This window comes from Leptodactylus fuscus, chromosome 1, assembly GCF_031893055.1.
Source record: "Leptodactylus fuscus isolate aLepFus1 chromosome 1, aLepFus1.hap2, whole genome shotgun sequence".
In the NCBI taxonomy this organism is placed as follows: Eukaryota; Metazoa; Chordata; class Amphibia; order Anura; family Leptodactylidae; genus Leptodactylus; species Leptodactylus fuscus.
Window position 1 is genome coordinate 128,396,809 of NC_134265.1, and position 12,345 is coordinate 128,409,153.

Genomic DNA, 12,345 nt, shown 5'->3' on the forward strand with positions numbered 1-12,345 from the left:
GGTTCACCGTTTGCTCTATTGGCCATGGATTCCACACATTTAAAAAAGGCAGGCTGGACCCTTTTGAGGGTATTACCATCTCAAGGATCCTATCTATACCGATAGCTTATGTAAATCCAAGAGTTTTCCTAAATATATTGCTTTAGCAATGCTGCTTTGCCTTCCTGCTATGTAAAATTATTCCTCCCATTGTTTACACGGCATTTCCATAGTGCTGGACCTGTGTGATAAGACAGGACCAATGACATCAGGCCCGGTTCACATCTACGTTCGGGATTCCGTTCGGGGGTTTGCTTGGCTAATGCTAAGGCTAACTCTTGATCTGTGTCCTTGGTCTCATTCCCAGCTTTAACAATTCACTGAGCAGTAACCTGCAAGGGTGGCATTTTTTAGATAAACTGGCCAAGAAGTAAACCTAATTACACTATATGTTTTTATAATTATTATTACTATTATTTTATAGTTCAGTCAATATCTTTTTCTTTCCATGTTTCATAGCACGTAATGTAATGAAATAAATAAAAATGAAGCCCTTGAAGGCTTCATGTAATAGCCTTAGACCCAGTGGAAATTTACATTTAGTGTATAATTGCTAAAGACCTACTGCAAAACCCTAGTAGAGTTGAAACGGTTCCTCAAGGGAGTGGCAAAATAATAAAACTAGCATATTTCCCTCAAGCTGTCTGATCCTTGTTCTATTATCAAGAAGACAGAAGCTCAGATTTTTGATGGTAAGTATAACAGTGATGGAGATGCTAAAAGCTAAATATTATCCATCATTGTCATTATTATTATTGCTATTATTATTATTTATTATTATTATTATTATTATATTATTATTTATTGCTATTATTGCTATTATTATTATTATTATTATTATTATTATTATTATTATTATTATTATACTACTTTGTTCTATTAACAGTTCTATTCTGTTATCTTCAGTGTATAGCTATAGCAAAGCTTAACCACTTCATGGTCATTGATGCCTCAATTGTTCAGGCCCAATTTTTCCCTTTTGGTATCCATTGAATTATACACAAAATTGTTTAAAATGGTTTTGCATGCCAAAACTATTTTTACCATGTTCTTTCATGCCAAATAATGCTTGAAACAAGTAGACTTACATATTAAATAAATTGCATATTTTTTGTTTGAAGCAGAAAAAAATATTCTAAAATGTAACAATAAAGTATTGCTTTCATTTATACTATTGTTCACACTTATTTACGTATGCTTGACTATTTCACTTGATTACAAGGGTCACGTATTTAAAGATTAAAAAAACTAAAAAACAACTGACTTTGTTTTATGGCCCTAAAGTGCAATTGACTTGTGAAACTAAAACATCAGAATCCCAAAAAATCCTCAAGATTTGAAATGTTTCAGGTTCGGTGGCTTGGACTCCCAATTCATTATGGGTCAAACAAGTTCTGTATGAAGTACACCTTAAACTGCCTTAAAACATAGTTTAATAATGTTAGGGATTTTAGGAATTTGTTGATCTAATTTCTAGCTCATTAACAAACATAGCCAAAGTGACACTGATATGTATGTCTATGGAAAAAAGTTTGGTAGGCAGTGATACAACCTCCGAGTTTAACCCTATACCATGTTGCCACATGTTTTACAAAGTACTCTCTATTGGGGGAAAAGTGCTTGTGTGTGGTTTTTAGACACACATGGTAGTTATATTGCAAAAAGCAATGGTTTTGTAGAAAAATTAGCTATTTTTGATGACTTGTAAGTGCTACAGGATTGTTGTTATTTCGGAGACAAATTTGAAAAATGAAGAATTGGCTTTGGAAAAAAACAACAACCCCCCTTCCAAAGCCACCAAAAAAATATCCCTTTACGAGAGGAAATGTAAAAAATAAAAGGATCCCAATTCAAGGGAGAGTCTTCCTCCTCCTTTTACAGACTAGGAGTTGCAGTTCATTCGCCATAAGGACCCTGACTCAACCCAGGACAATGACGTTGACTAAGATGTGGAAACAGTTCATGATGATGATGAGAACAATGACCATGTGCTAGGTGTAGATGTGGCATGCCTACAAGGAAGGTCATGGGGAGAAGTAGTAGAACAGTCTTGCTCACTTCACCGCCAAGTCTATTATGAGAAATAACAAGGCGATGACCATTCATGTAAGTATGTAGAGATATCATTCTTACATTTGTTCCTGAATGGCCACATCTAAGTTACTGGTTGCAGATCTTGTACATTGCCATAGATTTGTTTGTTGATGTACAAAAGAATTCTGAAATGACCATGTTTAGTTGCTGCCACCAACACCAGCGGTAGTAGAAACGAGTATGCCACTACAATCACAAGTGCCATTACCTCACCTGCAAGTTTCCCCTAGATCTACCCTAGGCAGGCTTTTTGGATGTTCGGCATGCGCAATGACTGGAATCATTATCGTTACTATCACCACTGTCACGAGCCTCTTCATGTAAAGTCACCTTATCCCCCTGAGCCAGTTGCCAGGTCCTATCTGCAAAATAATCATCATCATCGATAGTGTCATAGTTTTCCCTGCTTTTATCTGACACATCATGGCCATGAGATTCCTGTATACTCTCAGAATTGCTTCCTCCAGATTTCCCTTCTTGCTCCCCTACCAGAACTACCAGTAATAGTACCACACCCACTACCACTACTACCTTTTTTACTGCCCACTTCTTGATTATAGTGATACTGACCCCGACTACACAATACCAAATAAAAATTACCGTAATTGAGAGGGAAAATTATTTTAGGCTAAGGCTCCATATAGCGAACCGCAGTGATAAAGCACTGTGCTATGGAAACACATCATGGTTTTTCCTATAGCGCTTTTCACAGAAAGTCCGCAGAAATTTCCCATGTGGACTTTCTACTTAAATTATACCTATACAGAAAAAAGCCAGTGTTTTCGTCGGTATAATTGACATGCTGCGATTTACAAAAATGCAACAGTTTTTGAATTCGCAAGCATGTCTGCTGCGGATATTTTTATGTCATGCTTGGAGGGGATTAGCCAGAATCTCATCCACTTTGCAGTTAATGTAAAATGCGTCGGTTTTGCTGCAGAATTTCTGATGAAACATCGATCATAACTCAGTTATTTCTATTCACTGTGAACTTTTAAAAATAAATTAAAAAATATTAAAAAGGTCAATTCATTGAAGTATCATTGTTTAATTTAATATGTTTCTGCATTTCATAGATCATGTCCGCAACACTCGTGCCTGAAAAAAATGAAACCTATATTACTGAGTTTATCTTGCTTGGACTGTCTTCAGAATTTCAGCCATTACTGTTTGTAATATTTGTACTCATTTATCTGTTCACTTTGACTGGAAATACAGTGATCATTTTGATTGTGTCATTGGATTTACATCTTCATACCCCTATGTATCTTTTCCTCAGAAGCTTATCCCTTACAGAGATGCTATACACCACTGTTACTGTGCCCCGGATGCTCCGAGACTTCTTACACAAAGACAAAGGAATCTCCCGAGCCAGTTGTGCCGCACAATTCTATTTCTTCTGCTGCTTGGGTGCTTCTGAATGCTTTATCCTTGCCTTCATGGCTTATGACCGATATTTAGCTATCTGTCATCCTCTTCACTACATGACTAAAATGACAAAAAGTAAATGTCTATATATCTCACTGGGATCATGGCTAACTGGTTTAATCTTGCCTTTGGCCAATATCATTGTGGTCTTTCGGCTACCATTTTGTAAGTCAAATATTATAGACCATTTTTTTTGTGACATACTTCAGGTCATACACTTGGCATGTGAGGAAACACCTCCAAGTACCCTGCTTGAAATTAAGTTATATGTCTTAGTATACACTTTTTTGGTCATACCTTTACCTTTTATGCTAATTCTTTTGTCTTATATAGGCATCTTTATAAGTGTGCTCAAAATACGTTCGGCAGCCGGACGTAATAAGGCTTTCTCTACATGCGTCTCTCATATGACATCTGTGAGTTTGTTTTTTGGAACGGCTACCATAACTTACTTAAGAACAGAAGCCATTAATACTTCTGGTGGCCCCAAAGTGTGGTCTCTTTTGTTCCTTGTCTTTGTGCCTATGATAAACCCACTGATATATAGTTTAAGGAACAATGAGGTTAAAAAAGCATTACAGAGGCTTGGACAAAAACATTTTCTGGAAACAATTCATAACTGATGTACTATTAAGCTCTTGAGATTATTGTACAGTATCTGTGTTATTTTGTTTATATTTGGTGTATGTTATACAGAATTCTGAAATTTGTAATCTAAAGGCAACAATCTAACATAGGTAACAGTGTAACTTCAAAAGCTCCTGGCCCTCAATATAGAATCTTTGCAGGGTTCCTTCCCTAGCCTCCTGGTGTCTTCTTATGAGGCAAAGGAGCCTTTGTATCCCTTAGGTACTAAAAGCTGGGTGCTACTGCTATAATACCTATACACTTCCTACAGCTACCTAAAAGATTAATTTGAAAAGTAAATATATTCTTTAAGTCCTGTCGTAGATTTGTTAGTATTTTTTTTTTCCATATTTGAACATTACCTGTTCTTAGGCTGAAGCCCCACAATGCAAAAGCCAAGGGGAAAAACATTTTACAGTACAGTACCTGCAAAGTAGATAGGATTCTGGCTAACCACATCCACACATTGCAGAAAAAAAATCTGCAGCGAAAAAGCTGAGTTTTCAAAAAACCTGGCTTTTTGAAAATCACAACATGTCAATCATACCTACAGAAACACTGGGGTTTTCTTTAGAGGTATAATAGCAGGAGATGAAAACTCTGGAAAATTGCAATGAAAAATGCTGCGTAAAAAAAGTGATGTGTTTCCGCAGCATTTTTTTTTTTTTGCTACAATGGTTCTTAGCTTTCAAGTGATCCAGCTCAGCAACTTCCCCTTTGGACAGCTGTTTGAAGTAATTTCTGCAGATTATTCCATGTTCACGTTGGTTTATAAGGCTTAATTCATACTCAGAACTACATATTTTTGTTACAGTTTTATCTTGTTCAACCCTTTTAATATCTTTCACGGTCTTCTTCAATTGGTGTCCTTGGTCCTATGGTTAAAATTAGAGATGAGTGAACACTAAAATGTCCGGGGTTTGAAATCCGATTCGAACAGCCGCACACTGTTCGACTGTTCGAACAGATTTCGAACCCCATTATAGTCTATGGGGGGAAATGCTCGTTTCAGGGGTATGCAAAATTCGATTAAATTCTACTTACCAAGTCCACGAGTGACGGTCGGGCTGGATTCTTCTCCCTGCGCAGCGTCCCCGCGTCTTCTTCCGGCTGGAATTCACTCTGCCTAGGCATTGGGACGGTGGGCTCTGCCCGGCCCGACGCCTGAGCAGAGCCGACTGCGCATGCGAGGGCATGCCCGCGCATGCGCAGTTGGCTCTGCCTAGGCCAGATTCCTAGGCAGAGTGAATTCCACCCGGAAGAAGACGCGGGGACGCAGCACGGAGAAGACTTCGGAAAGGTAAGAGAAGAACCAGCGTTGATTGGCAGAATGTATAGCATTCTGCCAATCAATGCTGGTTCTGCATCAAACCTTAAACTTCGAACAGCTAGTAGTGTTTGATCGAGTACAAGTATTTTGAATACCGTAGTATTCGATTGAACACCTACTCGATCGAACACTACTCGCTCATCTCTAGTTAAAATCTTCAACAGTTTAAAGGGGTATTCCCAACTTCCTGCTCACCACCTTGCAGGCTGTATGCTCTGTTCACTTCCTGTTTTTCTTGGTGAATTGGTGGGCGGGGTTTCACTTGCTGTCTCCCAGACAAAGCCAGCTCTGCTTAGCCCTCTTCATAGCAGTTCATGTTTGCAGTCAGTAATGAGGGATGGTTGTAAATAAATTAGCACAATATCACTGGAAGATGCACAATATGAAGGTGATGTAGCAGAGCTGGATTTGATAGGTGATGAGAATCCCAAATTTACATGCTACAGGACCAAGAGTCAGCTTGCAATAAACTCACTTTTAGGTCTGTTACAGAGGTAACAGAATCCCTGTCTCAGCCCTTATCAGCAAAATTCAATTAGCAGACCTGATAACTGGAAAAGGTAGATAAACAGCTCAGAAATACAAGCTGCCCTGAGTACTCAGCTCCTCCTTCCTTCCTGAGAGCAGTGAGCTACATCACTTGTCCTAGGCGGAGAGATAAGATCATCCCTAGGTCCGTGGTTATGGAAACGCAGTGTAAATAATGAAGTGAATAATCTCAGATAATAGCCAAACAAAGCAGTTTTGCTGAAGCAATGTATTTAGGAAAATCCTTAAATCCACATAAGCTAACAGTATAGATAGGATCCTTGAGATGGGACAACCCCTTTAACATATACAATTTCTGTATATAGACCACCTGATGATGTTTACAGATTTTGGAAGACATTACTATCTGCCTGGTTGTCACTGGGAAGCAATATTAATTGCCTGGGGGTCACTGGAGACAATAATAGCTGCCTGGGGATCACTGGGAAGCACTATTAATTGCCTTTGGCCCCTAGGGATATTACTACTTGCCTGAGGAAAGCTGGTGAGCATTACTATTTGCTTGGAGGCCACTGAAGAGCAATATTACTTCTCTGGGGGTCATTGAGGGGCACTATTAGATGGCAGGGGACATTGTTTTGTTTCTGGGAAACACTGGGAAGCAAAACTATGTGTCTTGGGCCACTGGGGAGCATTATAAAATGTTGTGAACCATATATTTTATTTACTAATGGTCTATTAAAAAACAAACAAACAGTAGCAGCCGCAGTCAGCACCCGGCAGCTGAGTGTGCCCCTCAGGAGCTTGTGGCCCCGGCATTTGCATGTACTAAAGCCAGCCCTTCTGTTACAGCAGAATGGTTACAGTAATGTTACAAGAAAAAAAGAAAAACGCATAAAAGCTCAGAATAGCAAAAAGAGAAGATATTAGGAGTCATAGCAACTAAAAGAAAAATTTCAGGACCATTTAGTTCTCTGTGCGGAGTAATCTTCACTTAGGCTGATGTTGATTATACAGCCTGACCATGGTTGGGAGGAAGGACCTCCGATAGCGCTCATTTTCCCGCCTGGGGTGAAGCAGTCGGTCACTGACAGTACTGCCCAGTGCTGTCACGGTCTCATGCATGGGATGAGAGTTATTCTCCAGCATGGAGCTCACCACAGACAGTATCCTTCTGTCACCCACCACCTGTACTGGGTCCAGGGGGCTTCCCAGGAAAGAACAGGCCCTTCTAACCAGCCTATCAAGTCTATTTCTATCCCTGGCTTATATGCTACTCCCCCAGCAGGTCACTCCAAAGAAGATGTCTGATGCTACCACAGAGTTGAAAAAGGGGTACTTATTTGTTATTCTACTATATTCTGTTATTCTACTACATTCTAGCCTCACTCGCGGTACGGAGGCTCTGTGGTGACTATGACGACTGAGGAGGCTCTGTGGTGACTATGACGACTGATTTTGGGTTATTAGAGGTGACCATAGCGACCAATCAGCTTGCTGCTTTCACTTTCCCTCATGAGTATTATCTGTAATCTTGTTGACTTGGGCAACAGGTGGGAATATTTGTAAGTCTTGCACTGACTCACACGCGTTCACTCCCTGTGGAGGGGAAGGGGGGGGTTGGGGGGTACTTATTCGTGCCCAGAATGGAATAAAATAAAGATATGGGATTTACCCGGTACGGAGGATGCCGCCGTACAGCTTTTCCAGAGGAAAGGGTTATTGCCGTCAGAGAGGAGATGCGGCAACGGTCATCAAATGAACTTGGCATTCAACAGGTCCGGCGCCCAGTGGATTTGTGCGAATACCAAGTGCCGTACAAGTTACGGGTTGAGGTCGGGTAATTGGTTCGAGGGATCCCGCCTTACTTTCGTCACGATCCTCCGTTTCATGTACTGCTGGTGTAAGGAGCTGACGTCAGTTGCCTGGTGCGAGGAACAACTAGAGATGTCAATCTCGGAAACTGTCGATTGGAACAACTACATGAGGCAGGCATGTGCGGTGGAACTAGCGAGCCGTTCCATAAACCAGGTAGGCGGCACAAATAAGGTAGTCGAGGTCGACGAGAGCGTCTTCACAAAGAGGAAAAACAACATTGGCAGAGTACTACCTCAGCAATGGGTGTTTGGTGGAATATGCAGGAAGACGAAAGAGTGTTTCCTGGAATTGGTGCCGGACAGAAGTGCCTCTACCCCGACATCAGTCATTAGGAAACACGTGGCCCCGGACTCCATACTACATTCCGACTGCTGGAAGGGATACGACACCGAGGCCCTCCAGCAAGTCGGCTACCGACATACCACTGTCAACCATTTGCGGGATTTTGTCGATCCTGAGACGGGTACGCACACTCAGACCGTCGAAAGGATTTGGGGTTTGGTGAAGTGGAGAAATAAGAGGCACCGGGTCACAACCAGGCACCACCTACAATCATACCTGGTGGAATTCATGTGGGGACAGGTCCATGCTGGAGAGGACCTTCTGAACTGTTTACTGGTGACAATCGCTACGCACTGGCCGCCGCAGCTAACACCCATCACACATGGATAACGAATAAACATAACGAAGTATTGGAATGTAGTAGGATAATGAATAGGTTAACGAATAAAATGTAGTAGGATAACAAATAAAATGTAGTAGGATAACAAGATAAAAAGGCATGTAGTAGGATAAAAAGTATTGGCATATAGTATGATAATGAATAAAATGTAGTAGGATAACAAACAAATAAAATGTAGTAGGATAACAAATGTAGTAGGATAACAAATAAGTACCGAAAAAGGTCCTAAGAAGTGCCCCCTGGACTCCAAAGGCCCTCATTTCCTGATCAGTTAGAGCCTTCTGTGACCCTTTCTGTGCAGCGCATCCAAGTGATCAGCCCAACCCACCTTATTATTAAGGAGCACACCCAGGTACTTATAGATCTTGACTATCTCAATGCCTGTTCTCTGGATGTCCACCAGATTCAAAGCACGTCTCCACTTACTAAAGTCCACCACCATCGCCTTGGTTTCCCAACATTAATCCTGAGGTGATTCCGCTGGCACCATTCCACAAAATCCTAGTTTAAGTCTCGGTACTCCCTGTCATCTCCATCTCTGATGAGGCGTACTATTGAAGAGTCACTGGAGTACTTTTGTAAGTAATAGCTAGATGAATTGCACCTAAAGTCAGGAGTGTACAGTGTGAAGAGGAAAGGGGCAAGAACTGTACCTTGTGGTGCCCCTGTACTACAGATCAGTGTCAGACACACAACCCCGGGCTCTCACATACTGATATTGGTTTGTCCGTTAGTCTAGGATCCAGTTGGACAGGTGATGGTCCACTCCAATAAGGTCCAGCTTGTCTCTCAGTTGCCCTGCTGAATGGTGTTAAAATCACTGGAGAAATCAAAGAACATTATTCTCACTGAAAAACAGCTCTGTGAAGAAGGTGCATGATGGCATCATCCATCCCAATGCCTGGTCAATAAGCAAATTTGAGGGGGTCCATAGCAGAGTTCACTAGAGGTCAGAGATATGTCAGGACCAGTCTCTCTAGGATCTTCATCAAGTGAGATATCAATGCTACAGGTCTGTAGCTGTTGAGGTCCATTGGATGAGGTGTCTTTGAAACTGGTACCACACAAGATGTTTTCCACAGTTGTGGTACCACTCCCAGCTTCAAGCTCATATTGTACATGTGTGTAATACCACTAAACAGCTTAAACAGCTGGTCTCTGCACACATTAAGAACTCTTGTGCTTATACCATCGAGTCCTCCAGCCTTGTCTGCTTTTATCTTCCTGATTTTTCTACACACTTGAGACTCTTGGCAGTTGAGTGCAAGAAAAACTGGTTTGATTCGAGCTAGCTGCAGGTGAGGGTGGGGCCATGGATTGGGGGGAGTTGAATGACATGCTGGGGTGGGAGGAGCTGGTGTGTGATCAAATCTGTTGAAGAACAGATTTAGTTCATTAAGCCATTTTATGTCTACTTCTGTTTGGGAGACAGGCTGTCTGTGACCAGATATTGCCTTAAGACTATTCCATACTTTACTGATATAAAAAACAGAAAACTTGAAAGTCTTCAGTAGTTGATACCTTTTTTAATGGCTAACTCATAATGATGACAGATTATAATATTTCAAAGTTCTTAGCTTCTTCTTCAGATATATCTAAAAACAATTTCTGAAGGCTGCATATTTAAGTACAACATGACACTAGGAATAGAATTTTAGGAGGGAGGGGGGAAGAGAGGAAGAGACGTATTGGTATATACATGTAAACAATTCCACAGTACCCAGGTTCTTATCAGGTCACAGAGTGGATTTATGGCTGTCTCAGTTCAGTGATTTCTGTAGGATGCCATGAACTCATGTGAGAGATTCATCCCATTCTCCAGAGTGTTAAATAAGGTCATCAGCTTGTACTCATAAATCCGTCTGTTCTTCCTGGATTTAAAATTCCTTCTTAGGACCAAAATTTTCATGTCATTGGTGATATAATGATCTTCGTTTCAGAAATGTTTTGACACAGGAAGGTCCATTCTCTGTTCTCTAATTGTATGGCGATGTGAGTTTATCCTCATTCTGAGCTTCTGACCGGTCTCTTTAACATACAGATTTTCAGTAGAACATTTGTTTTTGTTTTTTATATTTCCTACCCACTGGCTAACACGGTACAAAAACAAACATTTTCCTTATACTTTACTGACACAACCTTCTGCCATTTGCTGCTCCATCCTCCTCCATAGTATCAACTAATAGGCCCAGAATACATACTCTACAATATCTATCAAGATATTGTAGATTTTCCTTATCATTTGTAACACAGCAAGCCAAAAGAGCCTTAAACTTACTCAACTGATGTGTCATATATTAAGGGATCCAGTAGGGATGAGTAGAGGAGTTGCACATGCAACAAAAACTGTAGACCAAACCCATTTTGTTTAGGATTTCCAACCGATACTTCCATTCAAGACTGTCAAATGCCTTGTCAGCATTGAGGGACAGGATGTCTGATTCCTGTCTTCTTTCAGACAATTGTGCATTCAAATAGTACCTGCATAAATCATGGGCAATAGACTTTTTGCCAAAGAAAACAAGTGAACACTGTAGTATGTTATTTCAGGTATGTAACCTAACTTGTGAATCACACAAATACTTTAAAAATAGCTCACCAGCTATAGAAGATAAAACTGATATGGAGTAAATCAAGATATTTAGGAGTCACTCTTAATGTAAGGGTGTTTATTAGAGATGAGCGAACACTAAAATGTTCGAGGTTCGAAATTCGATTCGAACAGCCGCTCAATGTTCGTGTGTTCGAACGGGTTTCGAACCCCATTATAGTCTATGGGGAACAGATACTCGTTAAGGGGGAAACCCAAATCCGTGTCTGGAGGGTCACCAAGTCCACTATGACACCCCAGGAAATGATGCCAACACCTCTGGAATGACACTGGGACAGCAGGGGAAGCATGTCTGGGGGCATCTAACACACCAAAGACCCTCTATTACCCCAACATCACTGCCTAACAACTACACACTTTCCACATTCAAAAAAACCTCTATCAAAGTGGGAAAATACCTGGAAACCTTCTTTACTCCCCAAATGGATGGACACAAACCCCAATTTAAGCTCAACAAACAGTAACAACCACCCCTTTAAATCACGTTCCCCATGACAACCACAAATGGAATAGGCAATGGGAATTCCAAAAGCCCTCACCCTTAACTGTCATTTTGAGTGTGTGTGTGTGTGTGTGTGTGTGTGTGTGTGTGTGTGATGTGGTAAGACCTTCCAAAATTCACTTTTCTAGCCCTTAACATGAGCCCTTCCAAACAAAGTTACATGACCTTAAGCTGAGCTACCAGCAGAGATTGAGGCCCTTGGCATGAGTAGAGCCTTGCACCAGCAGTGTTTTTGGCACTTAGGGTGAGTTGAGCCTTGTACCAGCGTGTGTCCCTTAACATCAGGCGGGCCCTAAGTTCTGCGCTTTGCACAAAAGTTCCACATTAACTAGGCTGAATGGTACAAAGATTAGTAGGCCCGAGAACCAGGAACAGGTCTTGCAATGGCTGTCGGATAACGCTTAAAGCACATTGTCCACCAGCCAGTCAGCCTCTACCTCCTCTTACCCAACAGTCTTGTCCTCCTTCCACCCAAAATTCCCAATCTTCCCAGAACAATAACCCCAACTGTCCCTGCTCCCCAGAGCTGTTCTCCCTTCCTTTGACTGTACCGCAACCTGCCCCTCCATTTCGCGATTCCACGGACCTAACAGACGAGTATCTGTGTCCAGATGCTCAAACACTAGAGTCTCCTCCATTCCATCTCCGGTCGATTTGGTGGCGGA

At 41.3% G+C, this 12,345-nt stretch overlaps 1 protein-coding gene across 1 annotated transcript; it reads left to right on the plus strand.

The window, feature by feature from the left end:
- Window positions 1-2,133: 2,133 nt before the first annotated feature.
- LOC142189584 (olfactory receptor 10A7-like) lies at window positions 2,134-4,184 on the plus strand. The gene is made up of 2 exons (XM_075262194.1): window positions 2,134-2,145; window positions 3,210-4,184. Exons 1-2 carry the CDS (start codon window positions 2,134-2,136, stop codon window positions 4,182-4,184), a joined length of 987 nt encoding a protein of 328 aa, XP_075118295.1.
- Window positions 4,185-12,345: the final 8,161 nt, after the last annotated feature.